Raw genomic sequence first — 22791 nt, 5'->3', positions numbered from 1 at the left:
GGGTTCTATTGAGGGAGTATTTGAACTCAATAGCAATAAAATTAATAGAATATTACTGAATCTGCCTTGATAGTGTCAGATGAGTTTTAGGTCATGTAAGAACCCTCCTGAATATTGTTCTAGGTTTTTTCACTGTTTAATATTAGGTTCCCGAGAGCTTTGGATACACCTTGGGTACTTGGTTACTATCAGTGAGTATTATTGTTAAAAGCAGCACGTGGTGTATGCAGACCTTAAAGGACAACAGACAGTTTAGTCATGATATTTATTATTATTACTATTGAAAGAAAATAAAGGAGGAAGAAAAAATGGAAACTGAGAGAGCCAAATGCAGCTTGTTTGTGACAGAAACTGGCCTTCAGTCAGTCTCCATGCCCTTGTATGGTCTCCCTAAACACTCTCTCTACCTCTGTCTCATAGAATCACTTACTTCCTGCAAAGTACAACTTAAGTGCCACCTTCTACACCAAATCTTAGTGGATCCTCATCCCTTTTCTCCCATTACTAATGCCCATATTTCCCAATTACCTTTCATTTAACTACTTTCTGCATGTTCTGTGTGTATACATACATGTACATATTGTCCTTTCTGATAAAACATAAGCTCCTTGAGAGTAACGATTTTTACTTTTTCATGAGATCTCTTCAGCACCCAGCACATACTAGGTACTTAAATGTTTAATACTTGTTCACTGAGAAATGGTGCAGTCTGTTGGCCTTGCCTTGGATAGTGGATTCACATTAAAACTCCCAGTGGTGTCATAATGGTATTCAACAGCGTCACCAAGGTTCACCTACATGACTGATTTAACTGAGACGTGTTCTTTTTATGCATCCCTCTTACATCACACATCAGAACCTAATTGGTTTGTTTTCACGATATTAACTGAAGTAATCAACTATAGAGAAATCAAATATAAATTGGTATTAAAAAAAAATCTCAGTGTGAAGGAAATGAATAACACACCTTCTTGTTCCCTTTTGTTTGTTGCTCTTTCAGGGGTTTATTAAGACAGAGTATTTCTCTGCCCTTCTTCACAGTTATGATCTCAGTTAATAAACATTTTAAAAGCATAGGCAGAAATACTGAGGAGGAATAGCCAAGTTCCAGGGAGAACGAGAGTTTTCTAAACACCAGAAGTCACTAAAGCAGTTACTGAGTTATCCAGTTAAACTGAAATAGACTTATTTCACTGTTGGCAGCCTTCTGAAGCCTACACTTCAGCTACCAAGTGTCTCATGTTAGTCAGTGAAGAAAGCATTCTTCAAGAGAGGCAGGAAAGCCCAAGAACCAAAAGCTCCAAGTTCAAGTCCCAGCTCTGCCAACTACAAGTCACTTTCCTTTTCTGAGTCTCAGTTTCCTAATTTGTAAAATGAATGTGTGCCCGTTCTGCCTCCTTACCTTGATGGCAGGCTTCTCATAACTCCCTGGAAAGCCAGCTATAGGGCTTCCTTCCCCCCATTTCCCTCATTCAGTATACAGGTTGAATCACTGACTTTCAGGCCATCTTAGGTGCTCTTAATCTGGATCTTACAATCCTTTTCACTTGATCAGTATAGTCATAAATGGTGAGAGGGAGTCATGATACTAGCAAGATTTAGAAGGGTTCTGACCCAGGATACTCTCATTGGAGGACAGGCAAATATCCAATGAGGGAGGGCATCCGAGGTGACCCCCACTCTTGAAGTTGCCTTGCCCTTCTGCACGGACCCGTCGTGCTGCACCTGGCCCAAATGCCCCCACACACTGCCAAGTCCTGCTCACTGTTGTGTCCCTCTTCCAGAACGGCCTTCCCCACTTCTCCAAGGTTCATGTTCCAGATGCCTGTTCTCTCATTGTGAGATGTTCCATCACCCCATTGATTATCTTGCCGATCACCCAACTTCATATGCATGAGGCCAAGATTCTTGTACTGAGTGTAGGGCACATGTCTCAGAAATTCTGAACTGGTGATCTGAGTGAAATTTAGGCTATTGCATTCATTTCCATGTGGAGTGCTCTTGACATCTTTTATGTGTACATGTGTATTTTTAATTTTAAACATACTTTTTTATGAAACATTTGTACTTAGTTGTTTGCATTAAAGATTTTGGTTTGCCTGTTAGTCATCTCCCAAATGGATTATCCTAACAGCCTCTTGGCAGGCTGTTTTTATTCCTCTGTTGTGTGTTTACAGGCTATTTGGAATCCCACAGTGCTTAGGGTTTTTTCCACCTCTAGTGGTCAGACACTTTCTCTGGCTTTCCCTAGTCCTCTGAGAAATAAAAGTCAAACTTTATTGCTGATACTTGAAGTCTGATATTTCATGTTTTTCTCTTTATTTATTTGGTTGGTTTAACATCCATTTTCACACTCACATTTTGTACTTTTCTGACTCATTTGACTTGTTCTTCATTTCAGTCCTTTTAGTATAGAGGGCTCAGAAGAACTTGTCAGGAACCCAGCAGCAGGCTGGTGAACACTGCCCAAACATGAACCTTGTCGGATTTCTCGTCAAGAAACTTGACTTTCACCATTCAACATGTCTCGTTAATCACTCACCAAATATGATCACTGACATTATTATTCAATATTTAGATATGCTTGCTGTCCTCAGATCGTACCTCGTAACTCTGCAGTCTGATGCTTGTCTGTGCCTATCATCAGAAAATGTTTTCATTCTAATGTTATTCCCATTCTTACCCACAACAGACTAAAAGTTATAAGGAACAGAGCTTAGCCCCAAGAAAAACTGGAAGATAGTTCCCAAAAGATTCTTTCCTCTCCTTCAGTATGCCCTTCCCCCCTCCAATTATCCAGCGCTCTCAAGCTTTCCCCTTCTTTCTCCCTTTCTCTGGCACCCACCCTGCAATAATAACCTAGCCAGTGTGATGTAAACTTTGAAACTACTATATAGAAATGTGAGTTAGTATTGGTTTCTTCATTTACCCAGAGGTATCAATGACTGACAACCTCTGGATAAGTCGCTGGCCCCTCACTGTGCTGCTCCCAGTGAGATCTGATTGTAACAAGTTATCAGAGCCTTAAATTAAAGGGATGGAACTCCTGGAGTGAGATTTCAGGAGTCTTCCAGCAAGTAGAAGACTGTTGGAAGGGAGCACAGGGACCTTAGTGGTGCCCCAGAAAACATGCTGCATGCACCACAGGGGTGGGGAACCTGTGGCTTTGAGGCCATATGTGACCATCTAGGTCCTCAAGTGTGGCCCTTTGACTGAATCCAAACTTCACAGAACAGATCCCCTTATTAAAAGGATTTGTTCTGTAAAACTTGGACTCAGTCAAAAGGCCACAGCCAAGGACCCTAGAAGGCCACATGTGGCCTCAAAGCCACAAGTACCCCACCCTTGCACCACACCATAAATTTTAGCCCTGGAGCCCAGGCTTTGCAGTCCTTGGTTAGCTTCTTAGTAATTTTTGTTCCTGAGAACTAATCTAGTGGGCTTTCACATTTAACACAAGGATATTTTTTTCTCCCTCTCCCTTTTCTCTTCCCCTTTCCTGTCACCCCTACCATGAAACCCCCATTTGAGGTACCAAGCCTCCTCAGCCTTCCTGATCCCCAAGCGTATTTGCCTCCCAAGGTTTAGAAATCTGTGAAATTACTAATTACCTTTCCCCTCTTTTCTTCTTCCACTATTAAGTAGATTCCTAGTTCTAGCATCTGCTCCCTCTTCCCCTTCTTATCTATGCCACCGCATAGTTCAGACCACAGTAGTACAAATTTTGGTGACCAGAAGAGCATATAAAATATTTCTAATTGGCTGATATTTATATTCCAAATTGGTGTCAGCAGACTGCAACTAATTTGTCAGATATGACTTGCTCCCTCTTTTTGTATGGATCATGAGCTAAGGATGGTTTTTACATTTTTAAGCGTTTGGAAAAAATTCAAAAGAAGAATAATATTTTGTGACACATGAGAATTATAATTTCAGCATCCATAAATAAAGTTTTATTGGAACACAGTCACACTCATTCATTGTTTCTAGCTGCTTTTCTGCTCCAGCGACAGAGTTGAAAAGTTATGATAGACCATATGTGGTGCTGTCATCGATTTGCGCTAGGGTCCATCCGTAGTGATGCAGTTAGAATCTGACAGCATCTTCACTGCCACGCATATTGCCATGCCATGCCATTTTTTATTACTAGTACAAACCCTTAATGTCAAAACAAGAAAAGAAGAGAAAAATGAACTTTGACCATCACACTTCTAAGGCACAATAGAATGCGGATTATTTTATTGTTGAAAAGCATCCTTTTTGATATGCAGTGTGCTAAAAGAATACACTATATGGTGACATTACTAGACTTTCTTCATCATAATATTCTCAACTCACGGGGAAAGCAAAGGTCAGAAAAATTAAAAAATTTAAAACAGAATATCTCATCACAGCAGAATTTCTTGAGGAAAAATAAAAAATGAAAATGAGGCTGCAATCACAGTAAGTTCCCTAGTGATTTATTTGTTAGTCAAACAAGGAAAACCAGTTCATCAATTCACCAATGGTGAATTATTTAAATCATGTTTGATGACAACAGTGTAAGAAATTTGTCCAAAAAAAAAACTTATTTAAGACTATTGACTTTTCAGCTCAATTAAAATCACATGCTAATGAATTGATATCAGTGTTTGGTAGCACATATCTGGCTGAAAAGGCATTTTCAGAGATGAAATATAAAATTTCATTACAGATAAGCACTAACAAATAAATATCCATTTTCAGCCACTTTGATCTCCAATTAAGCAAAAGATTATCTCTACTACCCCCCCCCCAGAAAAGGATGCTATTCTCATTAATAAACGTGTATTACCAAAAAAATTTTTTATTACTATACTTTTAATTTCACTAATTTTGTGGAAATTTGTTTTTTCTCATTATGTAAATAACTACATGATATCTTCAATTTTGCTTCTGTTCATAAAGCCCAGAATATTTACTATTTGAGCCTTTACTCAATGTTTACTGACCCTGTTCAAAACAATTCTCTACCACAATCTCAGCCTGGAGTATTCTATCTCTTCATTCCCCTCTCCTCTTCCTCAGCTAGACCCCCTTCCAACTACCTGGGTTCTCTGAATGGAGATTATTGGCTCATGCCATGTTCACTCTCAGCCAATCAGAGAAGCTTCTGTTTTATTGATAGACATTTGATACTCTATAGGTGTCACTACATAATTATCCAGCCCAATGGGGAACTGGGATGATTACATATGATAAACGTTTTATTTAATCATACCAAAAATAGAATACAACAGCCCTCTGTCACACACTCTGCCTTTTCAAAAAGAGACCTTCTCTGTAACATAGATCTACCCAGTCCTAACGGGTGTCCTTCCTCTGGTTAAACCAACACAACACACGGGCTTCATTCTAACGTCAGTAGTTCAGTTTGTCCAAAGGTGCAGTTTGCTTTGGGTCTTCTGTTCCGTTTGCTCTTCATTGTTTCATTCAAGTCTTTCTAAGATCTTTGAGCTCCTCATTTCTTTAGCATAGTCGTATTCCTTCACAATCATATCCTATAACTTATTCAGCCATTCCCCAGTGGGTAGGCATCCCTGCCATTTTTAGTTCTTTGCCACCACAAGGAGAGCTGCCGTAAACATTTCAGAACATAGGTTCTTCCCCTCCTCCCTGCCCCCAATCATCTTGGGAAACAGACCTAAATAGTAGTATTGCTGTGTCATAGGCTGTAGGTGGTTTAATATCAGCAATATTGTTCTAAGAATAACTTCGAGCAAATAAGTCATTTTGACTGTTATAAATACCCAGATTATCTATAAAAGACATATGAAGAAAGACACCATATGCATCCAGAGAAAGAACTGATAAATAAAGCTATACATAGAATAGTTTTACATACACATATATATGTATGTATGTGTGTATGTGTATATATATGTGTATGTATACACACACACCTATTTGTTTCTAATGATAGCCATCTGTAGGGTAGGAGAGAGACAGAAGAAAAAAGGAAATAAAAGAAATTGACATGATTATTCTTTTACATTTAAAAAGAATAGCAAGTTGTCCATACTAGATTTGCAATTTCATGTGCAAAAGATAAAAAGTAATAAAAGTCAATTTAAAAAGTCATAAAGTATCTTATTTTAAGGCTGTCCCACAGCACTTTTATTGTCATTCGTCTTCAAACTTAGTTTATAGAGGTGCGAAGTAATTTTGTCTGAATAGCAGAGATCACAATGAATTTCTAGTCCTCTACCAGGACACAGATCAGTCACGTTTCCTATTCAGAAGGGATGCCCTGAATTCAGCTTGAAACATCCCACTCCTTTTGGAGGTTTTCTAGTTATGGTATCAATCCCCTTGCCCACGGAGTTGTTACATTTGGAAGAAGGGGGCAGGGAAGTCACATAGAATCTGGACTCTGACTAGCCTGGATCCAACTCTGCTCTAGCTTAAAATCATGTTGATGTTCTCATCACAACCGATTCAGGTTTAAAATCCTAATAACGAAGATTTACAGCCGGAAGGGACTTTAGAGACTGATGCAAACCCCTGGTTTACAGGAAAGGAAATCAAGGCCCGGTAAGATGAAGTCATTAGGAGTCCAAGGTTACATAGGTAAAGAGTGGTAAAACCCAGGTCCCATGACTCCAAAGCTAATGCACTTGGCCCTCCAGTCTTTCCTCTGTGTTGTGGCGCCCCATCTTTACATCCTGGCTGTGTGGTTGCTTACTGATATTTAGGATGAGGCAGGGGAGAGGGGAGGTGGGGGGCAGTTATCACCAAGCTTTAGCCATTCTGGGCACATTTAATTTAATGACTTCTGCAGGTGGCTTTGCTATATGAGAAGACCTAGTCTGATCTTAAACTGTCATCTGGATTCAGAGTTAATCCAGGAAAGCAGTAAAAATTAGTAATATGTATTACATGTCTCTGATGCATATGTTTTCCATTAACTGCTATTCTATGCCTTGGGACACACCAGAAAGAAGGAAAAACCAACAACAGAAACTCATTTCAGTTGTGCTTAGGGAGTGGGGTGAGGGGAAGGAACCCCAGTTCCAAAAGGAAATGATTGACAAGGTCCCTTGAAATGTGGGCTCCATTACATTCTCTCCCCAAAATGACAACACATTAGCAAGTTGCCTTTGTTTCTTCCATCTCCTTGCCTTTGAAAAAGAAAGCACCTGTTCCAAATAAGTCAGCTAATTAGAGGAAGACAAATGTAATTCTTTAAAGCTAAAGCAAGTCAGCTGATTAGTATTATAGAAGTACAAGAATTAGGAAATCTGGTTAGGTTTACATTTCTGTTACTCAGATGAGGAATAATTTAGTGGTGTCTTCAAGTACATGTAGAGTTAACTGAGGTATAGTAGTATCCAGCTGTTCTCTATTTCCATTGATGATGAAACAGAAGGAAATTGACCAAAAAAAAAACCCATAAAGTTTAAAGCTAACAACGCTTGTTAGCATTAGCATAGATCACCAGTTTAAAGCAGTACAACTGTATCTTCCAAAGGTCTTTCGTAATACAATAAATCATCTTCCCTGGATGGTCTAGAGGTGAGACCCTGGACTAAATGATTTCTCTCAAGTCTTGAACAAGCCTTATGATTCTGTTAGCCTGTGCCGTTTAGCCTGTGTTTACATTTCTCAAAGTGCAGTGGAGATAGTAATGCCTGTCTGGTTGGTAAGATGTTGAGCCTCCTCTAAAGAGGCAGTTGGCTGATCATGAAAGAGCACCAAAGGTCCAGAGACCCGGATCCCTATGCCACCTCAGACACTAGGTCCTTAGTTTCTTCATTCATAAAATAAAGGTCATAATGCTTGTACTTCCTAATTTACAGTGTTGTTGTGAAAGAAACAGTTTGTAAAGCTTAAAGCACCACAGAGAAGCAAGTTGTTCTTCTGTCTTCTTTGTAGCAACAGGCTGGACAACACAAGTGTTGGAGATGGGAGCCAGTGACCATGTAGTTGGCAGCAGTTCTGCAGCTGCAGGGCTTAGGCATGGGGCTGTATTCTGGGCAAGGTACACATGCCTTTTCCTTTCTCCTAGAAGCCATTGCAACTGTCTGTAAGCCTAGAGAGGGGCATTTATAAAGCACTTTCCCCATGTTTGGCACTGTGCTAAGCACTGTACAGATATCCCACTTGAGGTAAATTGCTATTCTTGTCCCCATTTTACTGCTGAAGAAATGAGGCCTACAGAAGTTAGATGACTTGCCAGATAGGGGGAAGGACATTAGAAGACAAAGTACGTGCCTTAGCTGCTCCCTCTACACAGCAGGACTTTGAAGGGGAGAACCAGAATGTAACATCTTTATAATACTTTAAGCTCTTAATGAAAAGATGCCACGTGTTTTATAATTCTATCTAAGTGGATCCATGATCTTATCATCCTGAATGTTTTCTCCAGCGATGAAGATCCCATCCCATCAATGCTTGCTCCTGTACAAAAGTCTCTTGATCATGACCTCCCATAAGTTTATCGTGGAGGGAATGGGAGCTTCCTTGCTTTCTTCTGGCATTGCAAGAATACCATGGAACACTTGGCCTGTCTACCTTCAGTTGTTCTTCAGTCTCATCATGTGACAACTGCATCGTTTTTACTCATAAATTGCCATATTATCACTGAATAAATCCTTTAGCTTGACTAGTTCTCAGTTCAGAAGGTTTCACTGAAATAGCTAAGGGTCAGAAACTGCATTTGTGCTACAGTCTTCCTCCAGATTTGTAATGCTGGCAGCATAATTTTTAGAAGAAAGGATAGTGAGAAAAAACTGAAATATTTTAAAATATACCACCCTTACCTCAAGGAAATCTAATAGCTAATTAAAATCTATACTGATTACACACTACCTTGACAAAGAGTAAATCTCTGCATCTATTAGCAACTGCTCTTCTTGTTTCTAACATAAAGAATGCTGGCCTAAAAGCATAAGAGGGAATCTGAGATGCCACATTAACAGCCAACATTCCTTTAGATTCATACATCTTATAGATTTGATATTGTTTTACCATTTGCAAAATAATTATTTATAATTCAAATGAGCATTAGGTCCAAGTGAAATACGAACTGAAAAGCTGACTACCCAGAACCAACAAACAGTGCCAAGTAATTAGGTTTATTCCAATAGAGTCTCCGAGTTCAGTCATGGAGGGGTGGGAAGGATGTAATTTTTGAATTATATTTTATTTTTTCAATTAGTAAAAATCTGACTTCTCACCCTCCCACTCCAAAAACCTGATTCACATTTGAGAAGTAAAGATGTGTTGTCTCATTCTGCACTTTGAATCCTTTCCTTCTCTAAAGGGTGGTGGGCAGCTTATTTCATCATTAGTCCATTAGTTTGGTCATTGCAGTGATAAGAGTTCTTGATTCTTTTTCAAAGTTATTTGCCTTTACTATATTTTTGTCATTTTAAATTTATTTTCATGGTTCTGCTCACTTCGCTCTACATCAGTTCTTACAAGTCTTCCCAAGTTTCTCTGAAACCATTCTCTTTATATTTCTCACAACACAAAAGTGCTCCGTCATATTTACATACTATAAATTGTTTATCCATTCTCCAATTTATAAGTGCCCCTTCTGATTACTATTCTTTGCCACCTCAAATTGCTATAAATATTTTTATATAGCCTTAGAGTTACTTAGTACTAATTTCTCTCCTTTACTCTGTCCTTCCCCTCTTCCTCTCCCTTCAGTTTCTCTATTTGAATGAAATGTATTTCTGTATCCAACTGTGTATGTTTGTTTTTCCTTCCTTTAACCAGTTCAGATGAGAATGAAGTTCAAGGATCAGCTGCTCTCCTCACCTCCTCCTTCTTGTTTGTGTAAATGTCTTGTTATGCAACCTAATTAGTGTCATGATTTTTCCTAACATTCATTTCCCTTCCACCTTTCCCCAGTATATTCCTTTTCCTCTTTCTTTTCATTTTCTCTTAGGATCATTAAGACATAACAGGCCAATACTCCTGACCTTGTCTAATTCAACTCCCACTATGAATCCCGATGATGATAGAATTAAAAGGAGACACATGTATCATCTCCCTATATTTGAATGTGAGAAATTGATCCTTAGTCTTTATGACTATTCATATTTATCATTTTGTGTTTCTTTTTACTCAGTGTTTGAACTTCACAATTTCTGCACAGCTCTGGTCTTTTCATCAGGAATACGTACAAGTCCTCTATTTCATTCGAGGTCCATTTTTTCCACTGTAGGACTGTGTTGAGTTTTGCTTGGGAAATTGTTCTTTACTGTAAGCTCATATCCTTTGCCTTCTAGAATATCATATTCTAAGTTCTGTCCTCCTTTATAGTGGCAGCTAAATTGTGTGTGATCCTCCATACATGAATTCATGGCTTCTGGCTGCTTGCAATATTTTTTCTTTGACCTGGAAGCTCTGGATTTTGCCTATGATGTTGCTGGGAGTTATCATTTTGTTTGTTTGATTTCCCAGGAGGTGACTTGTTCATTCTTTCTGTTTTCACTCTACCTTCTGGTTCCAAGAGATCTAGGCAGTTTTCTTTTACGAACCCTTGAATTATGATGTCTAGTCTGTTTTGGGTTTTTTTGTTTTGGTTTTTTTTTTTTTTGTCATGGTTTTCAGATAGATCTGTTTTCTGAGTCATTTATTTTTGCTGTAATATATATTCCATTTTTAAAAAGTCTTTTGACTTTGTTTTAATATTTCTTGTCTCATGGAGTCATTGCTTCTATTTGACCCATTCTAATTTTAGGGAGTTGGTTGGTTGGACAAAGTTTTGTACCTCTTGTGCCAATCAGTCCTTTTTCAACTCCTCCTTCCATAGCTCTCATTTCTTTTCTTACTTGTTTTATCAAGGGCTCTCGTTTAATTTATGAAATCATTTTTAGCTTTAAAATTCTTACATCATTTCTTCCAAGAATTCTAGTTGAGTTTGTGCCCAAGTTATACTTTACTCAGAGGCATTGCTTGTAGGAATTTTCAGTCATTATTATTTTCAGCTTTTGTGTCTTAATCATCCCTGCCACCATTATACTTCATTATGATGGGTTTCTTTTTTGTTTACCTATTCTTCCAGCCTATTTCCTGGCTCTAGACTTTATATTAAGACTTGACTCTGCTGTACTTCTGGAAAGAAGGTCTGGGATAGTCTTGTTGGTGCCTTTTTTTTTTTTTTTTTTGTGGTATTGAGTTTGTTTTATTCCAGAATATCAGGGACAGTCTGGAGATCCACAGGTTTTCCATGCTCCCACAGCAGTCTGATTCAGGGCAAAATCTGATTGCTAGCTCTCTCTTCTGAACACTGCAAGTTCCTGACTTGAGTTTTTGGTTAAAGCAACAGTAGAATCTTGCTGGACTCAGTTCCTGTCAGCCAGCTGGGAAGCTCGGATGGTTCATAGTGACATAACTGCATACGTCCCTTTGGTCTGGGAGTCTTACCCTGGGAGGCTGTAGGATAGGCTAGGTACTGGAACTGAGATCCTGCTCTGCTCCTGTGATCTGACCCACATCTTTCCTGCTTGCTTCTAAACTTCCTCCTTTCTCAGTATACCCTCACCTCCTTACCCATGAGCACTGTGGTCTGGCACAGGTTTTCTTCTCAGTCCACACTGGATCTGTGACCCAGATTTGGGTAGTGGGTGACAAAGTTACCAGTTTGTACCTGTCCCTTTCAGTGTACCAGTGCAGGTCTGGTGGTGCCTAGTATGTATCTGAGAAGTCCTCTTGCCCTGGTACACAGTTTCTCCCTGTGTAGGAGTGCTCCATTATACTCCTAGCTCAACTCCATCCCTAGTGTCCACAGATATATCTGTCTCCCTAGGCCTGTGACATTTTCAGGATTTCCCTATCAGGATTCAATCTAGTGCATTTTTTTAGATCTGGTTAGAAGAGTTTTAAGGGCAGGAGCTTGACTACATTGCTTCCTGATGCTCTGCCATCTTGGCTCTCATATACATATACATATATATATATTTTAGGATCAAGAAAGAAAAGATATTCTTATTATTCCCTACATGATAGGACTTTATTATATTTTTGGTTATCTTATATTTTGGAAAAAAGCTTTTGTTTTTATCTTAAAATTCTGTAACACCTTTCCCCCTCCCCACTTTGATGCCAGATGTGAAAATGTACTCAGAATCTTTGAACCTGGAATTCAGAATTCTAGATTAGAACATTGTTCATTCAGGAGGGGAAACTATCTCCAGGAAGGAGGCTAAATTGTCTTGTCAGATGCCTTGAAGTTGTCATTGCTCCTTTAGTTATTATCATATCTTTTTTATTCATAATTGAGAGTGTTCTGATAGAGTAGAAATTTTACTAATGAATGAGAAGCCATGAGATGACGACAAAGGTTTGTTTTTCTCACTCACATCTTATACTGATCTTCCTGACAGTTGTTACTTCTGTTGCTTTTGAGTTTTTTCCAAGGTGGAGGATGTGGATTTCCACACTTCTTCAAGATCCCCCTTTCTCCTCATTGTTCTAATTGTATATCTTGCTATTATATGCCAGATGAAGTCCAAATACTCAAGGATCTCCAAATTCCAGTTCCAACTTTGCTTTCCCGAATTTCTCTTCATATACTCTTATGTTTCAGTCAAAAAAATGACAAAAAACTGTGAGAGTGTGTGTGTATGTGTATGTGTATGACTACAGTATTACATAAGCACATTACAGAGGAGCAAAACAAAATACTGAATGGGTTTGAAGAGAAAAGATCATTACTGACCTGGGAGAAGAGGGAAGGCTTCCTGGAGAAGATGGCCCGCGAATCGGGTTTTATAAGGTAGACAGAAGTTAGACAAGGGTAGAAGGGGAAGGGGCATTATACTAGGCTACTGTTAGTGTAATGGACACCAAGAAGCTGTGAGCAGTGGAACAGAGTGCTGGTTGTGCTCAGAGGACAGAAAGTAGTTAAGTTATGCTTGAGCACAGAATACATGTAAATGAATATTAGGACAGAAGCTGGAAAGGTCCAGGATGAGTCTAGCTTAAGGAAGGCTTTGAGCTTCAGGTGTAGGATGTTAAAGTTTTATTTAGTAAGAAGTAGGGAGTCTCCGAATACTTGGGATAATTAATATAAAATATATACATTAGTATAAAATTGTTTTATTAATATTAAATTAGTAACAATAATTTATATTAAATAATTGATTATACAGTGCCAATGTAAAATTATGGATATAAAAGTATAATATGAAAATATAGAAATTAACATGAAAATAATTATATAAATAACTCAGATATCCATAAAACTTTTAAGATTTCCAAAGCATTATCAGAAAAACACTGTGAGATAGGCAGTAGAGATAATATTACTCCCTCTATGCTGATGAAGAAATGAAGGCTTGTAGAACATCAGTGACTTGCATAGGGTTAGAGCCAGAGCTGGGAATAGATCTGGGACCCTCTTCTTCAATCCAGTGTTGGCCAGTAAATATTTATTGAGCACCTGGTCTGTGCCAGGCACTGAGCTAAGCTCTGTGGAGACAAAGGAAGGCATAAAGCAGTCTCTGTCCTCAAGGAGCTCACTGTCTAAAGGAGGAAGCCATTGCAAAAAAAGAAGCTGAAAGGGAGGGAAGGTTTCCCAGCTTGGGGGCCAGAAGAAGTCCTATCACAAGGATGGAAAATGATCTGAAGAGATGTGCATTTCATGAATGTTTTCATCCTGCAGGACTATGAATTTCTGGAGATGATGAAATTCAGGAGGTCAGCTGGGTAGGAAATGATGAGGTGACCTTCTTAAGTGGTAGAGGATTGGGGAGGAGCTCTCTCCAGCATTCAGTTGCCCTCTACAATCAGAGGGAGAGTGGAGCCCCAGGAGCAGAGGGTACTGAGGAAGTGTGAGTTTCCTGGTTGATTTCATTTTGTAAAATGACAAATATCTGGAGACCATGAAATCCAGAAGGTCAAGTAGGTGGGAAATGGTTATTCCAAGACCAGTATTTTTTCTTTGATACCATTCTGTCTCTCATTTACAGTAATGTCTGGGAATAGAAGCAGTGTGTATTAAATTTGGCTGTGGTGCTGTCCCTTAACTGTACCAATGAAGCACTTGTAGAAATTGAAATTATGAAGTGGTTATGAGTTGCAGCTGTGGTGGCATGTTAGGGATAAGGTTAAATGTCAATAGCTGGCGAAATTCCTCCATACCCATGAGGATATATTTCATTGAGTTTTTCCCTTTCAGTTCATTTACATCCTTGGTGCTGTAAATTCATCACAAAATTGTGAGTTCCAATACCTATCTTCTTCATTCTTTCTTCCCTGCAGAGAATGTAATCAATGGGCAAGATTATGAAGTAATGATGCAGATTGACTGTGAAGTGATGGACACCAGAATCCTCCATATCAAGAGTTCTGCTGTTCCTCCCTACCTCAGAGATCATCAGAGGAATCAAACTAGCAGCTACTTTGGCTCTCCACCAGCAGCCCCAGAGGCAACAGCCCATGTTGTCAGTGCGATCACTGAATCCTTGCAGTAGGCAGTCGATATGCCTCCTGCCACAGACTTCCACAACTGAGTCTAGAACTCAGCCAAGCCAGACAGGTGGTGGGCCGTGTGTCAGACAAATACAACTTGCCATCATCTTTTTGGCAGACAGTTTAATATTGCCCAGTGATATAATTCACTGTCTGGCTATCGGAATGATAGATGAGGGAGCAAAGGAGGAACACTCTTCTTTTCCAGCAGTCTTACTGTTATACAGGTGGTGGTAGGGTTTTTTCTCAAGTGGACAACCCTGGCAAGGTTTTTCAAGAGGCAGCCTCAGTCCTTGGTTCCTACATTATTACCCTTCAGAGCACTTCTGTACTTTCTGGGTTGTTCTTGCCATTCAATCCTTATCTTGTGTTTAAACAGATATCTCTTTTCACATCAGCTTTCTCTCCCATCCCTCCCTGAGACGTGCCCGGTGTTGCTACACTTGATGTAGTAACACATTGTCTTACCACACTTGATGCAGCAAAGTGATCTTTATTTGAAGTGAAAACAAAGCTTGGAAGCCAGAGTGTTCGGGCAGACCTAATTTTTTCATTTGTTATTATGAAACCATCCCTTCTAGGACTGGTATTTATCCAAATGACAGGTCTCAAAACCAGCAGCTGAAAATACTCAGCTACTACTAAATTGTATTGAAAGCGCTCAAAACAGCCTTGCTTTTGACCCAAGCTTAAGGTTAAGTGGAAGAGCCCTCAATTGGTGACATTAAACATTAGTAGAATTTGTTGTTCACATTTCATATCCACCTCTTAATAAGTGTGATACTATAATAAAAGGCTGCCTGATGCTGCATGGATCAGATGATGGGCAACATAGAAAACATGCTGATTTGAAAGGATGAAATTTCTATCGTCTCATTAATAATTTGAAAATGAGAGAACTACAGGAAAGTTTAACATGGAGAATGGAGGAAGAGATAGCTAAAGTAATAAAAATTGTTCAAGCTGTGAAAATATTTGGGGGGCACTCTCTGAAATAAAGATTTAGCTTTCATGTAGCTTCATTAATTCATAGGGAGTGTTTGCATGTGCTTTGGTCTTCCCTTCAAAGACGTCTTGTACAGATCCTCAAGGCCTGCAGAAAAATACCTCATCGTATTTGTTGGAAAAGATTGGGGCTGGGGGAGGGGGAGCGGAACGCTCTGAGTATTGCACTGATAGCAGATCCAAGGGCCATTTCTTCTGAAAACCGATAGATTGCTCATTTCAGGAAAAGCAGACATACTTGCTAGGGACGTCCATTGGACAAATGTAGCAACAGTTTCCATATTCGCCATGGAAGAGACCATGACAGAGTTAGATTTTTTTACTTCCCTGAAAGTGAGTGCTGTTTTCACTTGCATTCCACTCGAACTGTATTCCAGTAAATTTTGAATGTGAAAGGCAATGTTTTCCACATTGTGCCTCTTAGACCATGTAGATTTGTTTTTCCTTGACATATATTTCTAATTCCAGTTACTTAAAACAGTTATCTTCCTGTAACTTTTTTTATGACATTTTCTAGACCCTTCATTAACATGGAAACGTGGTAATTTTCCTCTATCAACATGGGATAAAACATTTACCGGCTCACAGATTCAGTTTTTCTTTGTTAGATTTTATCCCTTTCCACTTAGGCCATCCCACGCCTTCTTCCTTGCAAGGAGAGGAAAACAAAAATTCTGTCGACCTTTAATGCTTATTTTTCTATTTGTGGTGTTATCTTTATATTTGTGAAATTGGGTTCAACTCAAGATTTTGAAGTCTGGCTAATATTTCTAAGCCTCTGCAGAGCAAGGCCCCTCTCTAAGCAAATACCATTCCCCTGAAGTTAGATGATCACTATGGGAAATCAGCCTCACTTCCCTGGAAAAGAAGTACGTGTACCAAGAAGGAATTTTGAGACTTTAAGGGTTGGTTAACCTTGTTATTCCTTATATTGCAAACCACTTTAAATCAGGACAACCCAGTGTCTTACTGAATATTCTCTCAATCTCTTTGTATATTTGTCAAGCAGATAAATATGGAAAATCCCTGTGTGTTCCTTGTTGGGAGATGATTGGAGAAAGCATATGCTATAATAAACCTGAAATCTTAGATTGATCATCTCCTGGCATATTTCCTTTATGTCTCCATAGGGGAGCTATCTAATTCGGATTGTCTATAGTTTTGATTACTATGCAGAAGTGGATTAGAAATTCCCACACTGTAATTCTGTGAGGGATTTGGATTTAGATAACTCTGTCATCAGTTTTGATAACAGAACACTTTATGCTATGAGCAGTCCAAACAGGACTGGTCAGAATCTTCCATCTCTTCTCACTGATCTCTAAACCTGTCAAGAAGCCATTCACTGAATGGTCTTCTTTTTTTCTGGCACAGACCTGTGATTTTATCTCTGTGTGATTTATCTAGCTTTTCTTGGGGTCACTGCACCAGTTCATCAGGCGATTTCTTCCCAGCTCATCCCCTGAGCCCTACTCTGGATGGCTCATACACAGGAATTAGCCACTCCTTTGTGGCAATAAGGTGATGGACATGTAGGAGGCTGTAGGCAGGTAGCTCTGAGTAACTATGCTGTGTGAATTACTGACAATGGTAGAGGAACCACAGTCCTATCTCTCAGTCTCTATATCCATTTGCCTTATTGCCATCAGCCCTTCACAAACTGAACCCCTCTGGTTGAGCTCATGAGTCATAGCATAACTGCCAAAAATGTACACACACCCCCAAAAATAATTCTTGGAGAAATTTGAAAGACAACCTTTGAAGTATCCACAGATCTCTTCACCCCTTTCTTAAACTACCTAAGTCCATTGTATGATAGTGGTTTTCCTTGAATATTTGTGTGTCCTTATGAGAAAAAATGACAGGCACTCGTTTCTGTTCCGGAAATGAAAGCTATGTAAGTGAATGAAACCAGACCCCCAGCACCACCATTTGAGCATTGTGACAGGACCGTGTGCAATGTTAACTTTTTTTTTTTTCAAGTTCTTTTAGTGGGCTTTCAAAGGCCTGCTTGAGAAATGCATAGACCCCTGTAAGGTAAGACATACTTGCACACATTGTGTGACCTTGCTATATACCTTTCAGCCAAGAATACTCTACTGGCTGGCAGTGAAAGCAGACAGTGGAAACTTTGAAGTGAAGGATTTCCCTGCACAGTTTAGACTGAATAAAAGTAAAACAGATGTTCCATCACACTGACAACTGAATCAGGTGATGAAGGGACTTTGAGCAGTTTCTCCCATGTCTGGGTTAATGCATTCTGCATCAGGCCTGGGAATGGGCTCAGCTGTGTTTCAAAGTGCTTACGTGTCCAACTTGAGGTAGCACCTTAGTTTTAAATAGCTCTTTTCCAAAACTAGCAGTTGGAGAAAGGGTTGGTCCTTTCTCAGCAAACAGATTATTTGTTTAAGTGTTTGCATCCTGAGTAGTTGAGGAGAGCAGGGGGGGGGGGTCTCTTTAATTGCAATGGAAACTGTAGGGATTCCAGAGCTCCAAGAACATCTTCTGCTGTCGTGTGGTGATTACTCCCAGCTCCACCATCCACTGGCATGCTTCATTTTTCACTTTAGCAAAAAAATAAAAGGTGTTTGAAATCAAATGCAGTAATATTATGAGTCACCCTTCTGTGTTCAGAACAAAAATTACTTGGAAACAGGCAAGGAACTTTAAATGCAGGCTGATTTTCAATGTATTTTATTAGAGACACACTGTCATTAAAAATTATTGATCTGGTTCCTCCTTCCCTGTACATACAATACCCATAGGCAAAAAGTGGGAATCTGATATTTTAAATTCCTTTCCTATGGTACTTAAGCTCATTAAAATGAGATTTGTGTCAAGTTCTTTTCTTACATGCCATTTTCTGACTCCTGCCATTGCACTAAATTAAAATGATGAAACGTGGCAGTCACCTGCCATGGTAACCAAGCCTGTACTCCATGTTTCAACTTCCCAGCAGTGCATGGAAAACAGTTTTCAACCAGTTCCCAATAGTGAGAAAGTATTCACTATGCCAAGAGATCCCTCTCTTCATAACTCATTTTGGAAGTATCAGATTTTCTGTTATTGGAGATGGAATAAAGGAAGCAGTATACAGGTGGAGTCCCCCTTTTATCTGTCCACCCATAAGCACCTTATTTCTGCGTTTAGAAGGACCTGACACAGGCTTCCTTCAACAGAATAAGATGGATAGCTGGATTCATAGGAATTGAGCTTGTTATTATTTCAGTAAAATACTTATTCTTTCTGACTCATTGCTGAAACTCATACACTACTACATTCATCTCTCTGTTGACCCCCTGTTTTGCTACCTTTATAATAGGTAGCCTGTAGTCTGTTTACCTAACGGAGACTAACATTTGGCAACAACGAGGATTGGGATTGTCATTTGTCTCAGACTATAATTATTTTGTTTTAAAAAAAATCAGGGGAGAGCAAAAGCATTTGCTGTTATGGGGGCCAAGTATAGCTTTTGCTTAAAAAGCATGAAAGGAGTGATTAGAGATGGAGACATTCAGAGAGAGACTGGAGTTCCAACTTCTAATTGCCAATGAGGGGGAAAATCGCAGAGTTTGGGTTTTGTTTTTTAGTTTTGTTTTAAACACAACTTCAAGGAAATAAGAATGATGCTCTTGTGTCCTAAGAGAAACGTGCATTGTAAATTTGGAAGATTTGCGGTGATTAGGTTTTATGTGGCCCTGTCTGCTATCTTGTCACCCAGCAAGAACAGTCCCATCCATTCATGAAGAGCATAACAAAAATATCTCATGGCAGTTCATCATCATATGTAATGTATATGCTGCATCTGAGATCTGTCAACTTAGCAAATATTTGCTTGCCATCTAATGGTTTGTTTATTTAGCATTCATACCTCAAAAGAGGTTTGTGTGTGTGTGTGTGTGTGTGTGTGTGTGTGTGCGCGCGTGTGTGTGTGTGCGCGCATGTGTGTGTTTTTAAGGAAAGTCGTTTTAAGATTATAAGGATAAATATGACATAATTTATCACTTTTGGCTATCACTGTACTGGACTCCCCAATGATGACAGTGGTTATCAATTAAATAAAACATTTGAGTAATAATAGAAGTGTTAGCACAGAGATAACCCATTCATTTATTGGTTTGGGGTAGATATTATTCAGGTGATCATCTCCAGATTGATTATATCTTTTTAGAATTTGCCCCTCTTCTAGGAATGAGCTTGATTTTTTAAAAAGTGTTTGAGTCAGTTTCCTGATGAGAAACAAAGTCTATTATTATTTTCTAAATATTTACTAATATTACCTGTGGTAAAATTATGAACTTGTAGTTTCCCTTTAGTGTTTGTGCAGAATGAAACCAAGCAATGGATTCCCCCATAGTTGGGAATTACCGTGCAATCTTGAATATAGGAGTCTTGGTTACTTGTTCTCATCACATTGGCAGCTCCAGTTGGCCTAGATCCAGCTGTGTCATTTGACTACCTTGAGTTTCCCAGTTGAGGAGATGAACAACCTCTTCCTGGGAGAGATACCTGAGAGTTTGTAAGAGATGTTGTCTCACCAGGATCATATCTTCAAGATTATATTCACACTTGCTGAATTAGCAATTTGAATTAAAGATGAGGACAGGGGGAAAGGGAAGATACCATTTTCTTCTTTGGTATGTATGTGGGATCACAATTCACAAAGGAAACAAATGACAGATAATATGTATTTAATGCTTTCCAACAAGTCTTTATAATACTGTACCTGTTCTTTGAAATAAAGAATTTTTAACTTTCATGCTTTGTTTCTGTCATTATAGAGAAATAAGTAGAGAATTCAAAATAAAAATACTTAGTATTAAGAGGTTAAAGTTAAAAAAAGAAATGTGATATGGTTTTGTGGCCTGTTGCAATTTAGATTAAACTATTTTTCCCCCCAGTTAAGTAAAATTTTCCATTATGAGACCCAGTTAAGTTGAAATGCTATTTTATCAAAGATGGAACCTATACAAAGAACAGTGGTCAAAGGTTGTGACTAGGGAGGGGATCTGTGGCCTGGGTGGGTATGTGGGCCAAAGCAGTGATGCAGGGCAGTGGGCTGGGGCCACTCTCAAACTTCTGAATCCTAGCAGCAAGTATGTGAAGCTGAAAAGGGGTGGAGGATGGGAGTGAGGAATTTACTGCAGACCCATACTAAGCAGGCCACCATACCCTAAGCTTTGTTCAATGACCACATAGAGCTGCTCACAGACTCTGAATGAACCCCTTACTATCATCACACGTTATGTCAATTATTATTATTAGGAATTATTAGCTTCTGAAGGCAAAAAAATCTTACTTCACTTCAGCTCTTAGCAAGCAACTTTCCTGTAATAAGCACCTAATTGGTGTTTGTTGAATTGAATTAAATTAATGGCCTAAGTTTGATGCTAGCAAAGGGTTTTTTAGGAGAAAAAGCCACCATTTGAATGATGTCAGTCACTTTCACTGATCCTCGTATCTTCCCTTGGAATAGGGTGAAAATTCTGGTCAGTGGAAGAAGCTAGGCCACACAGTAACAAAGATGTCCTCAGTAGTGCTTAAGGTTGGGAAGGTTATGCTATCAGTCAAGCTGTGCCTTTGTCATCTCCACAGAACATGTCTACACAATTGATTGTTGACCCCAAGGCAAAGAATGATGCATTCCGTCCCATTAGCTTTGGTTTTATTTCATTACCATGATTCCTGGCTCTATGAGAAAATCACATATGGCAGAACCATGTGTTGCCTACTGCAAGTCTCAAAACCTCAAGAAGACAATGCAGCAGAAACAGCAGCTTCCACACTTGCTCCAGAATTGTTATTATCTACCCAGGCAGTTCCCAACAATGCCTTAGCACTGTCTCTCTGACTCAAGGGGAATTTGGAATATATTAATCATCATCATCTTAATTTAGGCCACATGGACAGAGAGAGGCTAAAACTTTTAGCCTCTTTAAAAAAAAAAATCTGGGCTGGCAGATGTGATTATTGAGCCATCATCAGTAATATGTAAAAGATCATGCAAGATGGGAAAGGTACCACAAGAATGTAGAAGGGTAACTGTCGTCCTCATTTTTAAAAAAGGCAAGAGAGCAGTATATAAACTATAGGCCAGTGAACTTGATTTCACTTCCTGGGGAAAAAAGAAAGGGTCATTAAAGAAGAATTGGTTGGTGATGATTACAAAGAGCCACTCAGTTCTTCAAGAACAAGTGGTGCTTTACTAATCTTGTTTCCTTTTTTGACAAGATCACTCAACTAGTAGATGAGGAGAATGCTGTGGAAAGAGTTTAACTAGATCTTAGACAAGCTTTTGCTAAATATCCCCTACAATTGTTGAGAAGACGTTGTTCATCATTCTTGGAGAGGACCAATGATATCAGGAGGGTGATGTCTTGACTTGTGGGCAAATTGAATTAAAGTGAGGCAGAGCTGTGCAAAGTCATCAGCCTCACTCTCTCCTCCAGGGTCATCGAGACCAGTGTTAAGACATAAGTCAAGATGACTGGCAATGGCCCCTGTGGCCATAGATTTGAATGGATGATAAAAACCAAGTGAATTCAATTCAATTTCATGTTGAATGACTAGACAGAGTGGCTCAGTGCCAACATGGCAAGTCTCTAATGGAGCATGCAGTGATCTTGCATAATCCTGTACTGTTTAACATTTTTATCAATAATTTGGATAAGGACGTAGATGGTGTACTCATCAAATTAGTAGATGGTGCAAAACTGGGAGAGATACCTAATATATTGGATGGCATGGTTAGCATCTGAAAGGATTTTGACAGACCAGAGCAGGGATGAGCAAGCTGATGTCTAGGGAGCCTGCCCTCAAGCTAAGACTATTTGTTTTTAGCATTTTAAAATAAAGTTTTATTGTACTTAAGAATGTTAAAGCCTTTCTTAATTCACTAAATGTATTCCTGAGCCGTAGTTTGCCTATCCCTGAGCTAGAACACTGGGTTGAAAATTCATTTGGGATAAATGGAGTCTTACATTTGGGGGCAAAAAGTCAATTTCACAAGTGGAGCATGGGACATGTATGGATAAGTAATAATTGGTCTGAAAAAGATCTGGGTGTTTTAGTGGACTACAAGTTCAATAGGCCAGCACTATGATACGGTAGGCAAAAAGCAAATGCAATCTTTGGCTATATTGAGAGGGTCATAGCTTCCAGGAGTACAAAGATACTCCTACCTACTTTGCCAGATCTCATCTGGAGCATCTTGTTCACTTCTGGGCACAATGATTTAAGAAAGCTATAGAGAAGCTGCAGTCTCCAGAGGAGGACAACCAGGATATTGATGGGCCTTGAATCCATGACATGAGGATCATTTGAAAGAACTGGGCATGG

The 22791-nt window shown here is 39.2% G+C and overlaps 1 protein-coding gene across 2 annotated transcripts in view; it reads left to right on the top strand.

Annotated features, from left to right (window-relative positions):
* Positions 1–16542, top strand: part of ATF6 (activating transcription factor 6) — a 206422-nt gene extending 189880 nt beyond the window's left edge. For both annotated transcript variants that reach the window (XM_072648817.1, XM_072648816.1), the window contains one exon: positions 14239–16542. In XM_072648817.1, coding sequence (XP_072504918.1) covers positions 14239–14450 — 212 coding nt within the window. In that variant the 3' untranslated portion in view covers positions 14451–16542. The remainder of the gene's footprint in view (positions 1–14238) is intronic.
* The last annotated feature ends 6249 nt before the right edge of the window (positions 16543–22791 follow it).

This window comes from Notamacropus eugenii, chromosome 2, assembly GCF_028372415.1.
Source record: "Notamacropus eugenii isolate mMacEug1 chromosome 2, mMacEug1.pri_v2, whole genome shotgun sequence".
In the NCBI taxonomy this organism is placed as follows: domain Eukaryota; kingdom Metazoa; phylum Chordata; class Mammalia; order Diprotodontia; family Macropodidae; genus Notamacropus; species Notamacropus eugenii.
Note: the sequence above shows the minus strand (reverse complement) of the source record. Positions and strands in the feature narration are given on the sequence as shown.